This window comes from Trematomus bernacchii, unplaced genomic scaffold (assembly GCF_902827165.1).
Source record: "Trematomus bernacchii unplaced genomic scaffold, fTreBer1.1, whole genome shotgun sequence".
In the NCBI taxonomy this organism is placed as follows: domain Eukaryota; kingdom Metazoa; phylum Chordata; class Actinopteri; order Perciformes; family Nototheniidae; genus Trematomus; species Trematomus bernacchii.
In genome coordinates, this window is record NW_022987973.1 from 4,934,671 (window position 1) to 4,959,496 (window position 24,826).

Consider the following 24,826-nt stretch of genomic DNA (forward strand, 5'->3'; position numbering starts at 1 on the left):
TTCTTTCCTTCCTGCAGCCGTCCTTCACCCTCTGCTGAAAGATGGATGGATTGTACAAAGTGCTTAATGAATCAATGAATGATTTGATGTGTGTGTGTGACAGAAAGAATGAGAGACAAAAAAAGATGGAAACAGAGAAAGTGTGTCTGTTACTATGCGTGTCTGTGTGTCGTGTGTGTGTGTGTGTGTGTGTGTGTGTGTGTGTGTGTGTGTGTGTGTGTGTGTGTGTGTGTGTGTGTGTGTGTGTGTGTGTGTGTGTGTGTGTGTGTGTGTGATAGAGTAGTGAATGATTGTGTCTGTCATTTAGCCCACCATGTCTTGTCACACCATCAAACTTATTCCATTTAACAACCATGTGTGTCTGGGTGCACGTGTGTGTGTGCACACGCTCTGTGAGTGTGCGTGCCTGTGCGCGAAACAGGATATGAATTTTTCCAAGCGTAGAAATGGTTTTCTTAGCACTGAACAAAATGGAAATGGAAACACTGTAAAATGTTATAAAAAGCTGCAAAATACTGTAAAACCGAGGTGCATTCGAGTAGTTGAACGGTTCAGGCTCACATCATCAATCTGCTGAGATGATCTTGACTGCTGCAAGATACACATCTATGCAAAACACATACACACTGTCACACACACATCAACACACACGTTCAAAGTCCTATTTTTGGACATACAGCTACACAAATGCCCTCATGCTGGTTTCTTGTTTTAACATATTACCATGCAGACATTGACCTTTAGTTTCACATTGTTAAAGTGGAAACACACACACAGCTTATAAACTGATACATACTGATCTTTTGTTTTATGATGTGAAATGTGCATACACCCCCATGCCCGTGTAGAGATGATTAATAGTCAACGCTCTGTTAGGTAATGACCTGTAAAATATATTTTCATTAACATTGTTTTATATGCTTGTTGGTGTGTGTGTGTGTTCTTTCACATAAAGGTCCACAAGTCCTTTATTCAGGTCTACTTAATGTTATTCAATGGATGTTGAAAGTAAGTCCCTTGTTGAAAGCATATGTGTTAATCATTGTAATCCAGTGTGTGTGTGTGTGTGTGTGTGTGTGTTTGCATAATCCAGTCAGACTATACTGTGCACTGCTTGTCAGGGGATTGGCTTTACAGGCACAGTAATGCAATTTTTGATTGTATCATGTTTGTTGAAATTCTCCTAAGAATTAATACACAAAAGCATTTCAAATGACACATTACAAGTTTTATCCAAGCATATCATGACATCATGACAATACTCATACTATACATGCCCGTGTAAAATAGTTATTGGTCACCTTCATAACCAAAGGTGGGAAGTAGTGGAGTACAAATACTTTGTTACTGTACTTAAGTACATTTTTCTAGTATCAGTACTTTACTCCACTACTTATTTTTCTGACGACTTTTTACTTTTACTTCTTACATTTTTAACACAAATACATTATTCAAAACAGGCTCGTTTCTTTAGTTTTGATCTGCGTTTGGTGGCATGATCATTATTATTTAGAGTCATTGCGTGCCTATTGATTTTAACACGATCCGTGTATCCATCATTTCCTGGTCTTCTCTAAAGCTCCTGTCACACTGTTCCAAAATTGACACCAGATGGACACACGATAAAGGAAATGTTCAAATTCGGCTCTGATCGTAACAACATCGGGCCATTCGTGAGGGCATTTTAAGCCATCATATGACCGCCGGTGGAGTTTCTCAGGCTCCGGCAGCAACTTCGTGTTGAATATGTGTGTCCATTTTGCCCTTCGTAAGGCACTCGTGAGGGCATCTCGTCAAATCGTGTCATCTTCGTCTGATGCCATCGGGTTTTCGCCTCACGAAGACAATACAAAGGAAACAAGAAGCTGCCCGATTGTCTTAGGAAGGCAACACGACTACTGTACGTGAAGCCCTCGCAATGCCGTCGTGTAGCCATTGTATTATAGTACGATGACATCGAGATTGCATTTATTGCACAACAGAATAATGTAAACATATTATGTAAATAACCCAATTTGTGTTCTGTGAAACTGAAAAGGATATTACATTGTTTTTGTTCGTTGCTGTTGTATGTCTTAAATGTAATTTACAGTAGGTTAACTTCCTGTTTTATTTAGATGCTTTTATTTTGAAGGCGAGTTTACGCTGTTGACAGGAAGTTGTTGTTGCTATGGAAACAACATGACGGAGATAAGTAATATCTTGTAATCTACATATAAAGATGGAGAAAGTAAAGAATAAAGTGTATGTTTAAATGTTAGCACCCCCCGAAGGCTCTTACGTTGAGTCTGGATACATTCTAAATCATCAGTAAAGTCTACGACCATATTTTCGTGTGTGGTTCGGGTGCCATCGTGTGGCCTTCTGTAGGCATCGTACTTGCTTCGGCTGTTGCTTGGCTGTTGACCAAGTTCGGGGCCATCTTCGTGCGAAATTCACAATTCCATATTTGTGTGTCCATCTGGTGTCAATTTCGGGACAGTGTGACAGGGGCTTAAACAAGAGGGACCAATGAACACTTTTTAATGTTGCCGTTGTTCCGCATCGAAACATTCATTAGCTAACAATCACATGAATGTTCTATTAATATAAAGGGTGGTCAGTTACTCTTTAAAACAGTTGGTAGTTATGGGTACTTTTTACTTAAGTACATTTCAAAACCCATACTTCTTTACTTTTACTTGAGTAAAGAAGTTTAGTCAGTACTTCTACTTTTACCAGAGTATTTTTAAACACGAGTATCTGTACTTCTACTTGAGTAAAGGATGTGTACTTTTGTCATCTCTGTTTATAACACCTCATCCTTTTTCTGGCCGTGTAGTTAACCCTTTGTCAATCCATCATAAGACATGGGAAAATAAATCCAGTCCTCTTTTATTAAACTGTAACATTTTAATCTTAAATGTATCAAAAGCTAATATGAGGCCTTAGCACTGCGAGTTAGACACATCATGATATTTCTATTCAGCAGGAGTGTGGAGCTGTTATTGTGTGTTCACACCGAACCAGAATCACTGCTGGTCGACCAAACGATGTAATGCAACTACAGCATACAGAGGCAAACATTAGCTTCACATTTGGTGTAGAGATGCAGTAGGTATTTTTTTTACACAATAACTGAATTATATGGAATTAAGACCATCTGCATTAAATAGTAGTACAGTTTAGCAATAATAGTCAATACTTATCATGTCACACTGCTTGGTTGGTGTTGGTGTGGTGGAATAAAGGAGCAGTGTGTTTGCCATTTAGGTTAGTACGCCTCTTCACACACCTGCTCATGCATTGACATGATGTTTATCTACAGACTGTGGTAGGTGATTAGTCATTCTGTGCGATGAAGTTCTGGCACCTTCAAAAACCAAAATAAATCACTTTTTTCTTTTAAAGTTATCACACACTTGTGCAGTAAAATAACTGATGCTGTTTTTTTCGTTTTTATGGAGAGCCACCTTTGTACTTTAATATCCCATTTTTACTTTAATCATGCATTACTGCCAGTGTCTTATTTGCATGTTTAAATACTTTAATTAACTGTATGATGCATGACTGTAACTGTTAAACATATTTCATCTGTTAAGTCTTTTCCCTCCCGCAAGGCCTAGGGAATATGCCTTAATGAGGCTGATACATAAAAAAAGTGACATTTAATTCTTGAGTGTTCTATCATCTACTTATTAAAACTGCGCACCTGGAGAGAGACCGTTTGGATTAATTTTGCATGACTCATAATTACTCAGTTTTCAGTATTGCGGGGCTCAAAGAAGATTTTTAGGGCCATTTGTTGTTTTCAGAGCACCGTGACAATTCATATCATCAAAACATGAAAAAAATGCTAATCAAGTGGACACACTTGAGTGGTTGTCGATGATGAATGTGTTTCAAGAGGATAGTCTTATTAAGACATTCATTATGACAAGATAACATGAGTAAAAATGACCTTGAATATTTTCATCACTGAATACATGACTTACAGCTTCAGTTCTTTCCACCACATTTCTGTTTTTTTTATGTTGCAATCACGAGATCCTTATGTTCTTTATTGTCAGTGGAAAATGAGTGTCTTTGACAGTAGGCAGTTACATGCATCTAAAACATGCACACCGTACTTTGAGGTTACCTCAGTCACACATTATGCACATGCACAAACATGTTTCAAGAACTACACACTCTTCACCACAGTCACCCATTTATCTTGTATATTCAGTATATTGGAACACTAAAGCACATAGATACTAGTTCATGACGTGTATATCATTAAACATACAAACTCACACTGATTCAAATACACACACACACACACACACACACACACACACACACACACACACACACACACACACACACACACACACACACACACACACACACACACAGTGGCAACAGTGGTGTATGCAGGTCCCCATCAAATTTATATCTCTCACTTTATCTCTCTCCCACACACAACAATTTAAACATACAAATTGAGCTGAGATGAGTGTTAAGGTTGAAATATGGGAAGGTTTGACAGGGCTTACATTGTTTTTATGGTTAACGCCCACATAGGAACACACACACACACACACACACACACACACACACACACACACACACACACACACTCACAGGAGGGTTGGCGGAAATAACAGGAAAGCTGGGGATAAGCTATGTGATCACACACACACACACACACACACACACACACACACACACACACACACACACACACACACACACACACACACACACACACACACACACACACACACACACACACACACACACACACACACACACACACACACACACACACACAGTCTGTTATTTAATTTGAGACAATAATCCCAACATGTGTTTCTCTGCCAAGTCATTTGGTTTAAAAGTAAAATATTATGGTTATTTTTGGACTCATTTGACAAAGAAGCCGGAAAGCAGGTAGGGCTCCCAAAAGGGGCCCCAGCAACATTACACAGACACAGTTTCATTTCACTCTAATTTAACAGGAAAACCCAAGGGCTCTCTCTACTGCTGGTTCTACTCGGCGGGTCCGTGGGGCTTAAGAGGTTAAAAGCAAAACTTTAATTTCCTTCAAAACTGTAAATGTAACATGGTCTCATCTTTTCATTACTCATCCTAAATATTGAAGATTTAAAGTGGTCCAATTTCAGTATAAGTTTCTGCAGTCTTAAAAACACACTATACTGTTTTTAATGAAGTATACTCTACACGTTATTTGTCCTTCCCCGTGATCATCACATTGTTAAACACTTACATCACATTTACTAAATTATTACCTTTCCTTGTTTTTGTTTGTTTATTTCGTTTTTGCTGCTCATTGTTTAACTGCTGTTTCATGTTTTGCTTACTAAAGGAGACTGCAGTCTGTGTCCTTCAGGTATTTGTTCCTCCTAGATAGTTAATGAGCCACATTTAGTCTGAGATACAAAGTGCGGCTCATTAACTTTCAGGGAATTAAAACCTGCAAGACATCTGCCCTTGACAAAGAGGGCTTGACACTCCTTAACAGGATTATTGGGCTCCACACCAGTATTTACATCATAGTTTGTCATCTAGAGGGACAATTGCAATCAGAGGTTAGGTCATAAATCATGATTATCTGGTCGTGTGGGTTTACAGATTCTGTGTTTATCACAATTTTATCACTGATCCTGGCTGCCCTTATGTTCTCTCTATGTTAAGTGTTATTTATATGTAGTAGCTTAAACCTGGCTCAAGATTTGCTGGTAAAGGTTTATACATTTTGAACAAAAGGCCTTTAAAACTATTATAATGTTGGATCCATGTACAGTAGACTCACTGATATTCTGGAAGGACATACACCTTGCAATCAGTGCTAATCTACTGATGGCTGTCAGAGCACATTTGAGTTGTTGATACAAGTATATGCATATTTAGATGTTTAAATCATCTGTATATTGTAACCTTTAGCATTAGTTATGCTGCAATAATTACTGCACTTTTCCGTAAACTATGTATTACATTAGAACATCCCGTTATTCTGCACGCAACTGTATTCGTCATCAACTTTAACCTGTACCTGTACAATTAGAATAAAGTTGAATCTGATCTAATTTAATCTAATCTAATGTTGAGGGTTGGCCTAATTATAAGGAAAGGTTCTTCACCCTTCAATCAACGATTCAACTGTGTGTTAGGATTTTATTTTATTTCATTTAACATCCTTGAAGATGCATTGTTATTCACAAAATGTAACATCAGTCCTTAATGTTTTTTTGGTCTTTGCTATTTCAAACTGACTTCCCAACGCTAGCTTTCCTTGTGCTTTGTCAACACTTTGTAAAGAGGTTCACAAGACCTACTGCTGCTTTCACATTTATTGTGAAGCACATGCAGGAACTGTTGAGTTAGTATCAGCAGCAGCTTTCAACCGAGCAGAACTGAAAACAATGGGGCTCCCGCTGCGACAGTGTTGCTTGAGTGACATGATGACTGCTGGAAAATAGTGATAAATAAGGCAACATTATACAAAGAGGACTGCAGTGGAGCAAAACATCCAGGGACAGCACATGAATGAAACACTGGTTTGGGTCCTAAACAGGTTCATTTTTGGTATGAGTGATCACACATTTATTCCAAGTGCACGGATGCCAATGCCGAAACACAGCCACATTCAAAGTGGAGGGGGAGAGTCAGCAACATTTTGCTGCCCACCTCCATTGTCGGTTTGATCGATGTCACACTGAATCATGGGAGTTCCTGTGGATTTTGAGGTCCTGACATCAGTGATTTAACGAGAGAAAGTGGTGTTATCTCAATTATGTCACTCCATTCATGCTTTATTGCCTTGTGTAAGCATATTTACAGCTGACGCTCGAAATGTGTATGATATGCATCATTTATAGTTAAATGTCAGTGACATGGTTAGGAGCTTTATCTAGAGCTTACCCTAAGATATGTGGACATGTTGAGATGTGGATTTGGTATCTATAGCTTATACTACATTATTTTATGCCAACAAACATTTGTCATCTCGTTTTAGTACATTTAGTAACTGCCTATTTTGCGAACATGACACGTCAGTGAATGACCATTTCACATATTAAGTTTCACATGAGTGCACATCTGTCCATCCAGATGTGAAGGAACAAAGGTCATTTTATTCTTCTGCTATGTTCACTGAACAGGCAAATGTAGAATTAGGCATATCACACATTTTTTGTTGAAATATTACACATCAACATGAAAAAAAAACTGTTATGAGGACAGATATCTGGGTGTAGTATTGAATTGTATTTCACACATACTGTAATTAGAGAAGATAATAATAATAAATGTAGTAATATATATGATTATTATAATCATTTAAGTTTCAAAAAATATAACATTCGGATGTTATACCTTTACAAATTCTAAAAGCTGAACAAATTGAACTCACACAAATCAGTGATAATAAAGGAAGGTAGACAAAAGGAATAATGAAACAGCAATTTGAACCATTATCCCAATATTTCACCGTGGCAACCCCACCTACAAAAACTGCCCTTCAGATAATGTTCCTTGACGTCATTTGGCAGACGGAACAACGCTCATGTTCTCTTTATGTGTACTAAGCTATCCTCTTTTACAATGCATCTTTGTCCAATGAAAAAAGGAAAAATCTAAATTGTTTTTGTTTTAGCCAGCAGCACATTACTTTAAACAGGATGATAACTGAAGTTGTAGAAAAGAAGCAGTAATTTATAGAAACATATTGTGCAATTTATACATTTATACTGTCCATTGACTTTCCCCATGGGCTATGATGTGACCTCGTGTGTGTGTGTGTGTGTGTGTGTGTGTGTGTGTGTGTGTGTGTGTGTGTGTGTGTGTGTGTGTGTGTGTGTGTGTGTGTGTGTGTGTGTGTGTGTGTGTGTGTGTGTGTGTGTGTGTGTACATGTTCGTACATGTCCGCCAGATGATATATGGGAATAGTTGTGACATCGAGTTTACCCACAATTCCATGCTGCCCAGGGGACCATGAACTGTCAACCACCAAGGAAATTGACTGTTTTACCCACACACACACACACACACACACACACACACACACACACACACACACACACACACACACACACACACACACACACACACACACACACAGTCAGACAAAAGCTAATATGTATCTGCTCACATGTACATTCCATAATACTTTAAGAATGACTAGTCCTTAAATATATACAAGATAAATACACAAGTCATACACATAAGCACACAGGAGGACTAATTGATCATGCAGCATGAAGACAGACACACACAAAAACACACACACAGGCCGATCCATCCTTTCTGTATAGTGGGTTGACAGATGTAAATGTGCCCAGAGGACAGCAGGACTAAATGAAGATGCATTAGACCTGGTTGTGTTTGTGTCATTGTGTGTGTGTGTGTGTGTGTGTGTGTGTGTGTGTGTGTGTGTGTGTGTGTGTGTGTGTGTGTGTGTGTGTGTGTGTGTGTGTGTGTGTGTGTGTGTGTGTGTGTGTGTGTGTGTGTGTGTGTGTGTGTGTGTGTGTGTGTGTGCGCGTGTGCGTGTGTGTTGCAATTGGGACAGCATGATTAATGTCCATTTAAACATTTGAGCAATGAACACTTGTGTTCCTATTTTGTTCAATTTTATTTTCTTCTATTCCTTTCTATTCTTAGCATTAATAAATGTTTACCGCATGTCAGATTTTAGTATTGTATATCTTTCCTTCGCCCACTTAATTTTGGTTTTCTGTCATGTCTGATTATCGAGCTAATTATCAACTAAAATGTTGTCTATACCTAATTAGCTGAGACAACAAGTTGATTCGGGTACTTTAAATTCAACTCACATGTCAAAGTAAAACACCACCACTCACGTGTGTAACACTGATGTGAACAAACACACTAGTCCGTCTCAATCTTATCTTTACACACACACTGGATTAGTAACACTGCATTAAAAATGATGAAGATAATAACTTTGCAAGGGCAAGTGTCTGCTTAAATGCTGCAAGCATTCTCTGTGTATGTGTGCATTCATTTACGTGGTCTCACACACGTACAGACATGTGTATGTGAGTATTGATCAGGCAATTATGGTATTTTCTCCACTCTTTAGTCCCGTGTGATATACCACAGCCTCAGGGAAGGCACGTCTTACTATGGGAAGACCACAGCCAGGTCTAGGATGTCATCAATGATGACAGGAAGGGAAAGATAGAGCAGGATGTGTTGGCAGTTCTCTTTGCAGATAAAGGAGGGGCAGCAGGGGGCGAGGGATGATGGAGAACGGTAAATGTGGTTTTAGATATTATAAGGCTTTCTGGCTGAAGAAGATGTTTGCCTCCCCCTTTTTCTCAGGACTGTCTGTCAAAGTGACGTTTTGGGACCTTCAGGCATTATTGTGTAAGGCTCACGAAGCACTAAGCTAAGTGTGTTACAAAGAGAAATAGACAATTGAGAAGCAAAATGGTCTGACATTCTGTTTGCTGACTTTGTATTTCCTTTTTGCTCCAGTCGTTCCTGTAATGCCATTCATTCTATTTCCTTTAGTATTGCCTTTCTCAGAGTTTAGCACAACAAAACTTCTGCTTCACTGGTTGCTTTCATATTAATTAGAGTTCAGCTCTCAAGTACAGTATAAGTTCAAGCATGAAGCTATTTTTATCTGCATAAACTTTATTCATAAAGATGAACATTTTATTTTAAATGTTATACAAGAACTGAACATTTGAGAAATTGAGACTATTCTATCTTGACTTCAGATGTAAACAAAATATATGAGCTTGGTGCAACTACACAATGAAGCTGTCGGGTGTCTCCATCATCCCCTTTTTAGCAGCACAGTCATTTGTTCAGATAATGAAAATGTGTGGTTAATGGAATTCAAAGAAAAAAAAGATGAAAAAAATGTAAATCCATTAGTAAACATAGATAAGCACAGATCTTAAAAAACGATGAATTCAGAAGACTCAATATGTATCTCAATACATGGTCTGCGAAATAAAATAAAACTGTCTTTCCATCTGTCTGTATGTCCGTCTGTCTGAGACTTTTGTTTGAATTTTATCCTGCCATCATTCATCTTTAAAGTTATGTTGTGAATCCTGCAGATGACAGACTGTCTCTGGCGTGTTACAGATTAAAGATTAAGGACTCCAGATTATCATTTGGTGAACTAGTTGCACAGATCTAGTTTGAACTATTCCAGATCAAACAATTTACATACTTACATAGTGCATATGTTCCTTTGCATGGCTAAATACTGTGGATGTGTTCTGTGTTGTGTACGACAGAGGTCGACTGTTGTTAACTCTGTTTGTCCCACGCAGCACTCTGTAGCCTAAGGCCAGGTCACAGTTTCCATAGCAACCACTGTCCAGCAGCCCATTCCAAAACTGTCATTGTGTTATTATCTTTGGACGTGCCATTTACACAACTCTCAAATAAACAGTTTCTCAAAACTTGTATTAATACGTTTGGTTAGTTGCAGCAAAGAGCTATGAAGCAAGAAATACGAACAGCAGTAGTGTCAGTTTTTGATGTGCTTTATATCTTAGATACTCACTACCGAAACAAAAAAAAGAAATTAAACAGTTACTTTTATATAGCTATTATAATTATATTATCATCACCATACAAATCTGATTTAAGAGTGCAAGTTGTTTAATTAATTCTTCAAGGTTTTGACCCATGAATGTTCCTCTCTGTTCTACTATAAGGAAACTCATGTCCTAATGTCCCTAAGCAGCGTCTTTAGTTCAGCTTCATTCCCCAGCGCTCCCAGTCCAGCTGGGAAATGTAATCTATCTACATGTAGCACGAACTGGGACTGCCCCGAGGTTTCCTCCAAGTCAGTCCTGGCCCAGATCACTTTTGGTGGCAGTGACACTCTTTTAACACTGATGTCCTCTGGTGTCAGTGAGCTCCCAAACCCAACTACGTACATGTATCCACTGGCTCCTGTAAAGCAGATTAGTTCATTGTAAGATATTTAAAAATCAATAATGGGGTGCCATTTTGATCATTTTAAATAAATTGTCAATATTCAACCGTAGTGTATAAATTAGTTTATTGTTTAACAATGAACGTTGACATTTGATCAGAACGAATCAATAAGGGTGATACTTACCTTAACAAAGTTGTCTAATATCTTGAATTTCAGTTTTTAAAGCTTACTGCGACAACACTAAAGTGCTATTTGTTGGCCCTTAAGAGGCGTAGGGTCAACGTGTACTGGCTCTTCTTGGCACACTTAAGTTTACCTATACTGCTGAGAACCTTGAACTATTATTTATCAGAACCTGAGCCCCACATGGAAAGGCTCGTTGCCTCTGATTTTTCCACCTCCACCAAGTATGTCTTAAGAATAGGATAACTTGATATGTGTCAAGGCTATCTTACTCTACCCTGTTTCTTCTTCTTAGCCCAAATACAATTCTTATCACAATTTAGCTCTCATGAGAAATTATGATATGTCCAGCAGAGTTTATAGTAGTGCTAATCTCAGACAGAACGGATATTTAAATTCAGGCTTGTAATTCAACACATATTGGGTGTTTCTCAATCTCGAGTAAGCTTGCTTGGTAGCACATACAGTATCTTCCGAGTCACTTGCTTCAGAAGCGAGGCAAGAATACTTCCTGGCATTCGGAAAACAAAGAGTGGAACAGGCTAGCAAGTGTGCAGGTGTGCGTCATATGAGAGGCCCCGCCTTACATTTTCCGCCACAGATTTGGGGAAATTGGTCCGTGCGCAAAGCATTGTGGTGATTTTAAGACCGCGGAGTCTACACATGTGCAGCCTCGACATTTCTCCAAACAAAGTACGCCGGGCTCGGTAGATTTCCAAGTATGCTGGACATTGGAACAGTACTTCGGCGGCACTCGATGACGTAGTATGCTTGAAATAGTGGCTCTGGAGCAGCTTTACTCGAGATTGAGAAACACCCAATGTATCACAGAGCAGGTGAACTGCCACAGTAAATGGCGGCTATCGACACATCATCTCCACAGGAGAAAACATATTGTCTATTCCAGCCTCCGCTTACAAGTCTTTGGTCCAACTCCCAATGCTCAACCACAACTACAATTGCTCACTCACAGGCTTGCCATTCAATGTTAATTTAAGGTGGAAATTCCAATTGTTACAGGGGAACGCACTCTAGGCTACAACTGGAGGGAAAAAAGGATCCAGGGAGAACAGGATTGAGGTTGCAGATCCCCTTATGAGGTAGAAAGGAGGAGGATTGCAGTGCAAGACCAAGATTTATAAGCCTCAAGCACATATCCCTCAAGCTTCAATTTAACAGTTTCTGTCTTGAAGTAATTATTCTCGTTGCTGCAATATTGTTATTGCCGGGAGATAAATCGCTATGCTTGAGGTCAAAACAAAGGTTAAGGATCATTATTTGGTAACTAAGCCCAAAATAATGGCACAGAGATACTTGGGCCCATGGTTGACTATTCTGTACTGTAGCAAAATCATATAATTATATATCTATATATGAAAAAAATGGGGGTAATGACATGCTCTGACATGAAGGAGTGAGGGTTACACAAAAGGAGCTTTTCAACTATAGAAATGCAATTGTAACTTCTATTCATCTTTATTAACTTTGTTGGAACTCGAGCAATTCCCATAGCTCACTAAGAGCTGCTCCATTCACTATACTTCTATATATAAATGAATCAAGCAACAATGTCTAGTCTAAACACTTGTCTTTTAGCAACTGGTGTTACGATTGGCCAGCTTTTATACTTTCTATCAGTTGGTAAATACCGGGATCTTTCTATTGCTGCTGGTCTTTATAGCGCTGGCCTTCACATCGTGGTGATGTTGTATATTAGCACCGATATTTCTTGCTTCCATAGCCAGGCTGGAGAGTCTGAGGAGAGCTGGTGTTTAACAGAGTGTAGCTGCTACAGTGATTACTCTGTTTAGCAGGTGATTGATTAGAAGCACTGCTGGAAATGTCACTTGCCCTGCTAATATATTTTCACTGAGGGAACATAGGGAAGGTGGTGTTAATACATTTTAATGCGTTTACACCAAGGGAGAAAAACACAAATGTCCAAGAGTTTTAGTTTGTTTCCCTAAAACTAAGGCAGGGCCTCACACAGATAGACTATCTTTTGCTATTTTGGTGTTTGGTATTACCCGTACACACCCAGCTCTAATCCATTGGTGTTGTTTATTGCATAACTTGTGATTCAACAAGCCTTGATTCATTAGGCTGTTTCTAAGGTATTCTCAGTGTTGTAGAACAAAGTGAAGTCTGTACTCTGACTGACCTCCTTCACTTGTGATTGCTGGGAATTAATGCTGGATACATCACTGGCTGGCAGACTTAAAAGGAAAATCCAAAATCCAAAATTGTCAGGCAGAATACAGATATGTTGTTCTCATTATCTTGGACATGGCAGTCACTATTTGAGATAATAAACAGATCTCTCTCCCAAAGCAATAAATGCAGAAATGAAAGCTCTGTTCTGTAATATCACTGGGACGTGATGCAGCACGCTGCTTTGAATATGAAGCGAATTAACCAAAAACACAAAACAACGCTTCGTTATAGTAGGAATCACAGTATTTTAAGTACCTTATGCCAGAAAGCTTGATTTTTGCTAGAGCCAGACTGTTAAGGTTAAAACTATTGTAAACATTATTGGAAGAGAATATATAGTTACATAAATACTGGTATACCATTAGTTACTTCTGTGTCCAGACTAAAACGTTTCTGTGATTTTTTTCTATCCATGTTAAAGGTCACTGCTTCAGCTGGCGTACACCAATTTTGATAAATCTCCTTGAAGGGGCATTACCCTTAGATCCTAAAATAAAAATTGGGAAATCAATTATGAGGGCTCCATTGGTCGGAGCAAAGGTGGAATACCCCTTTAATGTATTTGAATAATGAGTTAGTGCTGCTGGAAATGTCGTGTTAGCTGTTGACATATTAAAACTAGGGGAGCATTAAGCTTTGGCCCTTGGCCATAGTTGTCCAGGAGCCCCATTAGTGTTTAGTTGGTTGGAGTTATTATGTTCAATGCTGGTGCAATGTGTCAGTGAAGCTGTTAATACATTTACACCAGGGGAGCACTTGCAGTGCTGGGGAGTGTATTTAGCTGAGGGGCTTTGGCATCTTTCCAACAGCACCAAAATCAAGAATCACAGATTAAATCAGTATGGCCATTTGTATTTATTAATACATGTACACCATGGGAACTAAGTAGAGGTGTTAATGGATTAAGGATTGCCCCCATTGAGAGATGCTTTCAGTGTGAACTCAGGGTCCCAGTGGAGATGTGTATTGGGAGTGATTTGTTCTGACTGAGAATATAGTGGTGAGCAGGTCAAATAATGTTAGCTGGAGCTTTTCCCAAAACTTGCTAGGATGTGATTGAGATATCTGCTAAACAGAAAAAGGGACTTGCAGGTCTGCAGATGTATACTATAAAGTTTAGGTGTTTGCTTCCAGGACCAGCGGGAATTTGTGACATGATTTGAAAATATTTTTTGAGAATTCAAAGCATCATTTTCATTTCGCCAACCTGCATTTTGAGTAAAGCTGTAAAAGACTGCATAAATGTTTTCATTTAAAAAGTTAACTAATCTGCCAAAGTTTTAATCACTCTGAAAGATGAATTTTCCTTGACATATTCCAAATGCTAACATCTGTCCAAATCCCTGTTTGGCAATATACGCGGTCTGACATTTGTTCCGGTTCCGCTTGGTTTGAACTATACAGCCCCCTGGAAACAAACAAGAAATTAGTGATTTTTGCCAGGTATGAGAAGCTAGATTTGACAAAACATCTGTTCCAACTTTAGCTTGTGGCAAGTAACATGATGTGGATACAAATATAGTTCACTCCAGTTGTTTTGTCAGTGCCAGGTAACTAGAAGTCATTTTCCACTCTTTTTCCATGTGTTTTCAAGCAGTGAAAGCTCAAAAACAGCATCGCTAACATGACATATTCATCATTTGAAATATATACATCATGTACACATATCACCTTATTATATCTTATATTTACTTTCAAGTTTTTTCCTTTTAGTCTTAAAGCCTACAGATTCAAGCGGTTTTAGTGTCATGTTAATGCAACATTTCTATAACCTTTAGCTTTGCGTGTAGTAATCATGATGACTTTTAATTAAATCCTAATTAATTTACGTTGAATATTCTATTTGTGATTAAATGATGGTGTCCCTAGTGCACTATGTTTACACCCCAGAGAGAAAGCAAGACGTTATAGTGGTTGGTCTTTATCCAGTATGCTTTAGTGCATCCATAACAACAGATTCAAGGAGCTGTTTGCTTTGCTATTTTTAGAGGATGGTTAGCTAATATGTGTCACTATATTTATACTGAAGGAGAGAGCTCTGCAGAGATAGTGCAGGAGCTGTTTTAGGCCTGACCTCTGATAACACATACAGATGGAGACATTACGTTTTCGATGAAGACCCAGCTCTAACTGAACAAGCTTGTCTAGAGTTAGTGAGGGTAAACAGTTTGCATTTTGATCAACAGCACTGTGTCTTAGATTTTAATTTAGTTTGCATGTATGTGTTTGGGCGAGCTCTTTACCAAAGCTGGACTTGGTATATGTGAAGTGTACGTAAGCAGAAGCCTGCTAAATGTTGTTGTGGTTGTGTGACAATAATACATATTAGTAATGGTGAATAAGGGCAGATAATAAATGAGATTGGAAGGATCAAATAGAGAAACAGGATACTTGTCTATGTACAAGGTTAATGCCAGACACTGGTAGTCAATTATTAATAATTGAACAAAGGCCTTTATCAACACGGCTCTCATTCAGCACTTCCTGTCTCCCTCACCTCCTCATTCCTTCTGTCTCTCATTTCTTACTGCCTTCATCTCTCATTTGTTATTTTCCCCTTAACAAAACTTTTCCTTCCCCTCTTACTCTCTCTCTCTCTCCCTCTGTCATTCCCCTCTACCTTAACCGTCAGCTCTTAACCTCGATGTCATCACGTTTCTGACTTTACTCTCTTCTCTATTCACTATTAAAATGATGCTCTTGCTTAGAGTTTCCATAGCAACACACTGACCTGGCCTACGGCTGTGAAGGGCTGGAAGGGACAACCTCATCAGTCACACACGCACGCAAACACAAACACACACACACACACACACACAATGACATCACGCACACAGACACACACACAAACACACACAAACACACACACACACACACACACACACACACACACACACAATGACATCACACACACACACACACACACACACAATGACATCACGCACACAGACACACACACACACACACACACACACACACACACACACACACACCCACACACACACACACACACACACACACACACACACACACACACATACACACACACACACAATGACATCACGCACACAGACACACACATACACATACACATATGCCTACAGAAACAGACATAGGGTTAAAAACAATTATGGAGGGTTATGCTTTTGGGAAAAAAGTTCCCCCTCAGCCACACACTGACAGCTCAAACTGGGATATTCTCATGCTAACCCCGACCCTTACTGAACCGTTAAGCTTTGCTCACTATGTGCATTAAAGATTCAAGATTCAAGGGTTTTATTACCATATGCATAGTAGCTACACTGAAATGAACATATTAGGTCCCGAGCTCCTCCAACAATGCAGCATATTAACAATATATACAATAATAATATTTAAAAAAAAATAGTACAATACATTTGAATACAATTGTGCAGTTGAAAGAAACATAATGATATATTGTACAGTGAAATACAATGAACTATAACTATTAAAGGTCCCATGTCATGGCCATTTCTACTGATCATAATTGCATTGTTGAGGTCTACTAGAATAGATTTATATTGTGCAATTTTCCAAACTCACATTGGTTTCTCATACAGCATCTCTGTATAGTATGTGTATTCACTCTCTGTCCTACACGCCTTGTTGGAGCTCCTGCCCCCCCCCCCCCCCCCCTCCCTGTGAGCCCAAATAAAAACCTTCATAATACACAAGGGGGCGGGTAATAACCGGAAAAGCATGACATGGGACCTTAAAGGAATTAAAGGAAGCATATGGATGACCATACACATACTGTGGCTACTGTGTGGTTCCCCCCAGTAACACACTTTTGATTTCAATTTATACAATTTAGTGTTTTTTTATCACTGTATGTTGTACACAAATCTAGTTATATAAAATTATTCAATGTTGTACTTCGGGTTTCTGAACGATACATGCATAAAGAAATCAGGTTGTACGAGATAATGTGAAGCCTACATTGCCCTCAGGGCTCTTTATGAGCACACAACAGTTCCTTGTAGACATCTGACCATGTTTTGAACTCCCATTATTCCATAAAATGAAAGCACTCTTTTTTTGTGAAATAACCCCGAATGACCTTGACTTGCAAATTGTTTGAATAAATAAAATAAGGAACGAAGGAGTCATCCAAAATTAACTAATCAAAATAATTATGATGCTGAATACAATTGCAAGCAGCTAATGTGAACGTTTCCGGGCATGAGGTGGAGCTAAACGAGGTTACTGATTAAAAACAAGGCAAACAAATCAAAGTACTGTGCACATAGCCAGTAATAATCTCTCAATCTGCATGGTGAATAAATTGCAGTTGCTAAAATAATACTGATTATTGATGTCAAATTAAAAAAAGCTATTATTAATTTGTAATCTGAATTTGTCGTAAAAACAAATCACTTACTGACTTATTATTATTATTATTACGGACATTGTAGACTAGGGGCCAACAATTAAGAGGTGGAGGCCAAATACCAATGTGTTTAATTTATTCCTTTTATCTTTCTTGTTAAATAAAGAAATACAAATAACAGTATTGCTTAATTAAAGTGTAGCATTTATTCCATCCATTTTTTAAACTGTAAGTTGTTTGGCAAGTTAAATATACTTTCTTTCAGCACCATGACTGTCCATACTAAACAGCCCCATGCATGGTGCAGAACAAGTCGCTGTATCTGATTTTATTTTTGGCTTCAATGTAATTCTCTGTAGAATTTCCTTATAATAGAAACCGTACATTTCTGAAACATGACTTCAAGTTGAAGTAGCTGAAAAAGGGAGTGTAGGGGGTCTGGGGAACTAAAATCCCCTTAAATACAGCTATAAAGTAAACACCTGCAGTATACATGTTTATGAATATAAAGTAGTTCATGAGTGGGAGTTTTCAGCTGTCATATCTTTTCATAATGTATGTACTGTATTTCAAATCCATCCTACATTCCCACTGCAGGTAATCTCCTGTTTTGCACATAGAACAAAAAATGGCATAATTTAAAAGTGTAATCTCAGCAAACCAGACTACTTGCTCACTTTTTGTTGTGATAGCTGAAAAGAGAACAAAACTTTGTAGCCTAATTCTGAATGGTTTCTCAAAAATGCAGCTGTCGTTAAGTATGGATACTTGTCAACGATTTATCCTTCCAAAATACTCCCCGATTGTTTCAGACATCAGACTAAATGAGGGAATACCTTTGTGTATGAAGCTGGTTTGTTAAACAATAGCAGCCTGGCAGACAGAGCACTGTGCAGTCACATAAGTGTGACTAACGACCTGGCTAAGACACAGGATTCCTTTCATTCTTTACCCACTTCTTCCCATCCTTCAGCCACTGCCTTTACCTTGGATTTTGATTTTGGTTGTGTCTCACCTTGTTAAAACAAAGCAGGCAGCACGATCCGCTGAGTGTGAGTAACTTGCCTATGATGCATGACTTCATACCATCCAAATAATGAGTCAATTAGTGTGATTTATACATGTGTAGGGCTAGCTGCAATTAGTTCCCCTATCTCTTTTCCTGTATGACTAGAGTTACAGTATTTCCCCTTTCCTGTATCCTCCTTCTCTCCCTCCATCATCCTATCGCTAGTATTACACTCCTCTTTCTCATCTCTCCTGTCTGCCTCTTCATCATGATCCTTTCTTTTTTTATCATCTTCCTCTCCCCTCTTTTTCTCTGCCCCCTCCCCACCCTTCCCTCTTTCTCTCTGTCCTAGTTCTCAGGGTCTCATGGTGAAGCTTTGTCTAATTACCATGCTGGCGTTTAATTGGAACAGCATCCACAAACACACAGATTGACTGACTGAATGCCCCTTACGTGTACACACTGCACTGTGCATGCACACACGCGCACACACAAGAATTAGCCATTTGGATACACATTACACGCACACAGTACACACCCAGCAAGTTAACATGCTCCAGTTAAACAAATACACACAGCATACACCGGGGTCAGATGCGGTGGAGTGCGTCCAGGTTGTACTACAGCCACGGAGCCGATGCCCCGTCTGTAGAGCTAAGGCGAGTTGGCTACAGTCATAGATTGATTTTGGCTTAATATACCGTGAGCTGCCTGTAGCTGCTCCCACTGTAGAGAGCTATGTCATCCAACTACTGGCGACAGCAGATGCACACTGGAGACAAAAAGCTAGCCAGAAGTCTAAATACTACACGTTTTGGAATATTTTTGAATTCTGGAAAACCAAACATAATTATCTTTCTTAATTCATGTTGTTTATTCTGATGTTAGTATTTGGTCAGCGTTCACTGCAGTCATTTCAGAATAGGAATAATGCACTTCTATCTCAGTGTAAATATTCTGATATATATTTGACATTTTAGCATTTGTGTGAATCCTCACATAGTGTACCACAAGAATCTAAAAAATATTATTGAAATTAAACATGTGCCTAAGAAGAAACTAAACAATACATATGTATTTTCATTCATACATTTCCATGAATGTCATTCTACTGTAAAATATTTCATATTTCATTGTTGAATATTGCATTGTTGAACCAGCATTTAAGATGTAGTGCTTACAACCACAGTGCAGCTGTTGTGCATATGACAATAAAACCTTTGAATCTTGAATCTTAAGTCTCTTCAGCCATGTGGAAATTACCCAAATGAGACAATCTGAGAAGCAAGAATCAGTCTTTGATTAAACATGCTGTAAGCCGAGTGACGCTTGGTTATTGATTTGTTTTAAGGGGTAATCGTCCACAAAGTTCGGTAGAGCTCCTGAAGGATATATTGACACCAAAACAGCAACACATATACATCTGATAAGATGTCTGTTGTTGAGTTGTATATCTGATTAGCATTTGTTTGGGTCGGTTGATATGCTTGTGTTTTTTAGAGGTCAAGTGGTTATTTTTATATTCTATGTATGGTTTAACAAAAGGAGTAATTCTGTCTGTTTTCTTCTTTCTGTTTCAGTCCTGCCCAGCCATACGTGTGGCACCCCGGGCGTCATCCCCAACGGAGTCATTCATGGCTCGCGGTACAACATGGGAGACAAGATCCGATACAGCTGTGAGTCAGGCTTTGTATTGGAAGGACACAGTATCCTCACCTGTATTGTATCACCTGGCAGTGGAGCACAGTGGGACTTCCCTTCACCATTTTGTAGAGGTAAGATGTTGTTTCTTTCTTTCATTCTCTGTTTTTTTTCTCTGTTTATTCCTTTCTTCCTTTTTTCTCCCTCTGTCAAAACAAACCCTGTAATTGGTGGGGTTATGAGAACTGAAGGACCTTAACATAGGGTCACAGGTCTGAATAATGTGAGAAGCCTCAGTGTATTGATTACTTTTAAAGCACAGCAAGTTCTCAATTTACCTAACAAGCCATTATATGAACCAGACGTAGCCTAAAATCCTCAACAAAGCCCTTCTGATGGTTCATTAGTCCACTGACCAAACAATATCTGCACAGGTTTTCACCATCAGGGCCACTAAGTGGTTCAACAGATCAGCTCAGGGATTCAGTATCTTGTTATAATTGTCTTTAAATCTAATTTCAAACGTTGCATGTTTTCAAACACTTAATTTCAATGATTTGATCGTCTTCTTTTCTTTACTCTATTTATTAAAAATATATTGATTGTACTTTGTTTTAACGTTAAAACAGTTTATTAAAGGTAGGGTAGGTAAGTTTGAGAAACCGGCTCGAGATACACTTTTTGTTATATTCCATGGAATGCTCTTAACATCCCGATAGCAATGAATATCTTAAGAGCTTTGACAAAAAATCCATAAGGAAATTTCATCTGTGGAAGCCGTAGTACTGTAAAAAGTATGACCAATCATTTTAGCCGACCCGGCTAAAATAATTGGATGGCCTACCTGCCTGTCAGCCTTCCATCTGTGCACAAACTTATCTTGTGCCCTCATTGGTCATGTGCACGTTCGTGTGTGTTGGAGGAGGGGCTCTGTAAGGAAGTGGCAGATTTTCTCCGTACATGGTCCTGATTTAAACACATGTAATACACCTTTTTTCCATACCAAGTACACAAAATTACTCAATCTAGTGAACTAGGTTGAAGAGCACCTTCAGTATTGAATTGTGAAATATAGTATTGTACAAATGACAACCTGATAATATGGCATTGTAAATGTCAACAGTAAAAATGGATGCATATGAGAGAGAAAAAACAAACAAACAATCAAAATGATTTAAAAACCAACAGCTAACAAACATATAAGACAATTACAAGAAAAATAAATTGTCAAGTTAACCCATAAATAAAAGCAAAAAAATATGTTAAGGAATTATGAAATACTTTGAAAGTTACAATTTGTTCTTATTCTCTGTCCTCTTTGTCTCTTCAGCGGAGGGAGCGTGTGGCGGCACGTTACGAGGCACCGCAGGTTCCATAACCAGTCCTGGGTTCCCTGCCGAGTACGACAACAACCTGGACTGTACGTGGTCCATCCTCTCTGAGCCCGGGGATACTATAGCGCTCGTCTTTAATGACTTCTTATTAGAGGACAAATATGACTTCCTGGAAATCAGCGGGACAGAGGCACCAAGCATATGGTGAGATACATACTAACACACACCTCACTGTGGAGTAGATAAACAGTTATGATGGAGTGCACACACGTAGCCGTTGTGAAAATCAGCAGGAGTGACACACCACACGTTGAGTGGGTTCATAATGAAACACGCACACACACTGACATGTCAGAGTGTAGTAGCATTGACATAGCCTTCGTGTTTTAGATCTAGATGATAACAAATACACAGAGGAGAGCACAGCCTCGTTCTTTAAATCAGGTGGGGACAAAGGATACTACTCTCCAAGAATTAGTAGCCGAATTTATTGTGCTCACAATAAAAAGAACAGTTGTTGTTTTCTCTGCAATTTTCTCTAACTTGTATACTTTCACAGGGGGGCATTTGATATTTAGAGGGGGTTAATGATGTTGTTGGGGAGGACGGATACAACTACTGATTGATTAGGTGTGCAGAAGACCTGTTGATTTTCCTGATTTATTCAAATCCCACAGGGAAGGTGATAAATAGTTGTTTTCACTCCTTTTTCCTGTGGTAGCGTTTGAAAATTGGCACTCTGTCGTACCAGAACACACTCTGCTTTTAAATTTAGAGCGCTGTCGGAATTCAGAGTGGTTTGTTCAAAATATCACACATCTCCATTGAAGGTTTAGATGCGTTTTAGCGGGGGTTAGGCATGCAGGGTTGACGCCGGTTCAACTAGCTGACTGTGAGAAAATCTAGCAAAGGGAAAGTAGTTTGGACTCCCTCAATAACAAAAACATTATGCATGACATCCAACGCTGCTCGAAATGGGAAAGGAATAGTGTGATTATTTGAGAAACACTTTTATTCCAAAACAGTCTATATTAACCTTTACACCACCCTGATACAGCTGCTTTTCAATGGTGAATTCTTTATTCTGAATGGATGTAATATAAATATAATATTTTGTTTAAAACTAAAATGGCTGCATTCATTCTTTCTCTGTCAGTTTTGTCACTTCTGATGTGTCCCAAACGATCTACAAAACAGTGCATCGTCACATGACATTTTCAATTGAAGTCGAAATGCGATTCAAAATCTTAATCTTGATTATTATTTTCTCTCTACTGAATTTGATTCCTAAAATTGAATTTATAGATTACCATGTCTTGAAAACACTATCTCCCATTGTTCACGTTGCCCTGTCTTCAACTGATAGATGACATTGTCTTCCATGTGTAGAAAATGGTTCATGATTGTGGCCCATCTTGCAGAAGAAAAGAATGGAGAGGTCGACAGATAAATAAGTGGAGTGAAGGAGGCAGAGAGGACAGCACCAGATGGAAACAAAAGGAATGTAGAATAATTGCACGTTTAGTCCTGTCACCAGCAGAGCGGTACACATCAACCATGGCATTCTCATGATACCAAGAGTGTGTGTGTGTGTGTGTGTGTGTGTGTGTGTGTGTGTGTGTGTGTGTGTGTGTGTGTGTGTGTGTGTGTGTGTGTGTGTGTGTGTGTGTGTGTGTGTGTGTGTGTGTGTGTGTGTGTGTGTGTGTGTGTGTGTGTGTGTGTGTGTGTGTGTCAGGCCTTAAGTGGCCCTCTGACTGTGTGAGCTGTTGATCGTTCCTCTAGGCTCCGACAGATTATACACACTCAAGTGCGTGCGCACACACACACACACACACACACACACACACACACACACACACACACACACACACACACACACACACACACACACACACCCATAGCTTGTCTCTGACAGTCTCTGACAGTATAACAGTCAAGGAGCCTTCAGAAAAGTACACCCAAAAATGTATCACAGGGAAAAATAGGACCTGAAGCCTTTTAACGGCACAATTGTGGTTCAGTTTGATGTCTGTTGGATGATTTATTAAAAAATTCAATGTATAACATATTTTAGTTGGCAGATAGCAACTCCATCAATACAATTTGGCAGCAATTACTCCATATTATATTTGTGGATGAGAATAATCATTTACATTTCAGAATTTATATGAAGTTCACAAACAAAGTGAACTAATTTTAATTTCCAGTACACAAAACAACAGTAGTTTTGTGTGAGAAAGTGTTTTATTTGTGTATTTTTTAATCTTATTACACTGCATATGCAGGGACAAAACAGAGAGCGTGAAGTGTTATACAAGAAAGGTCCCAAGTTTCAATAAAAAAATATGTTGCAATTATATGGTTTGCATTTTAGCAGCCTTATGCCACCCATACACCTTGTATATTTAATGAAAGTTCACTGACTCCAGGCCTGAAACAATATAATTATACAAAAATAAACCTGAATGGACTTCTGCAATGCACGATCTAATACAACCCTAAGTACTTTTCTCCAGAGGTGGGATTAAGAGATGATTGACATTTTCACTGAGGCATGTGGGCAGGTCATTGTGGAAATGACTGACACCTGACAGGACCACTGTGACGGGTTCTTCCTGTTTACCGTGAGCTTTTTCTGATTGGCTGTCCCAAAAGCAATTTCCTGTTTTATGTTCCTGTCTGCTAGGTGGCAAGTTGAATGTCAGGTTGACTAGCTGTCACATACACACACATACACACACTGACACACATATATAAGTACTTGTGCCTGAACAATTTTACTTTTGTATCCAAATAGACAAAGTGATGATTTGATTCCAGTTTGTCAGAATATAATAACGGACACATTATGTCTTGTCATTCCTTGTATTCCTCCTTGAGATGGACATTTTATTCCTGCAGACAGTTTAAGTATATTCTGCTTTTGGAACAGTAAAGTATGAAAATAGTTAAAACACTTTAAATCTTGTTTAAAAGACTATTCTCTGGTTAATCTGACATGTTCATCCGGTTTTTATGTTTTGGCACTTATGTTTTGAAACCAAGCAGCAACCTCAATTTTTGAAAAGTGAAAAAAATGCAGAGGTCCTATTATATAAAGTCTATGAGAAAATTACCCTACTTCTCACTTCATTTATGACCTCATTAAACATTTCACATTAAAGTGTATGATGTTAATG

At 38.7% G+C, this 24,826-nt stretch overlaps 1 protein-coding gene across 1 annotated transcript in view; it reads left to right on the forward strand.

The window, feature by feature from the left end:
• LOC117471385 (CUB and sushi domain-containing protein 1-like) overlaps positions 1–24,826 on the forward strand; it is a 385,022-nt gene that overhangs the window by 179,045 nt on the left and 181,151 nt on the right. Inside the window, exons 4-5 of the mRNA XM_034116353.1 lie at positions 20,253–20,447; positions 21,644–21,851. Of these exons, the coding sequence (XP_033972244.1) occupies positions 20,253–20,447; positions 21,644–21,851 (403 nt within the window). The remainder of the gene's footprint in view (positions 1–20,252; positions 20,448–21,643; positions 21,852–24,826) is intronic.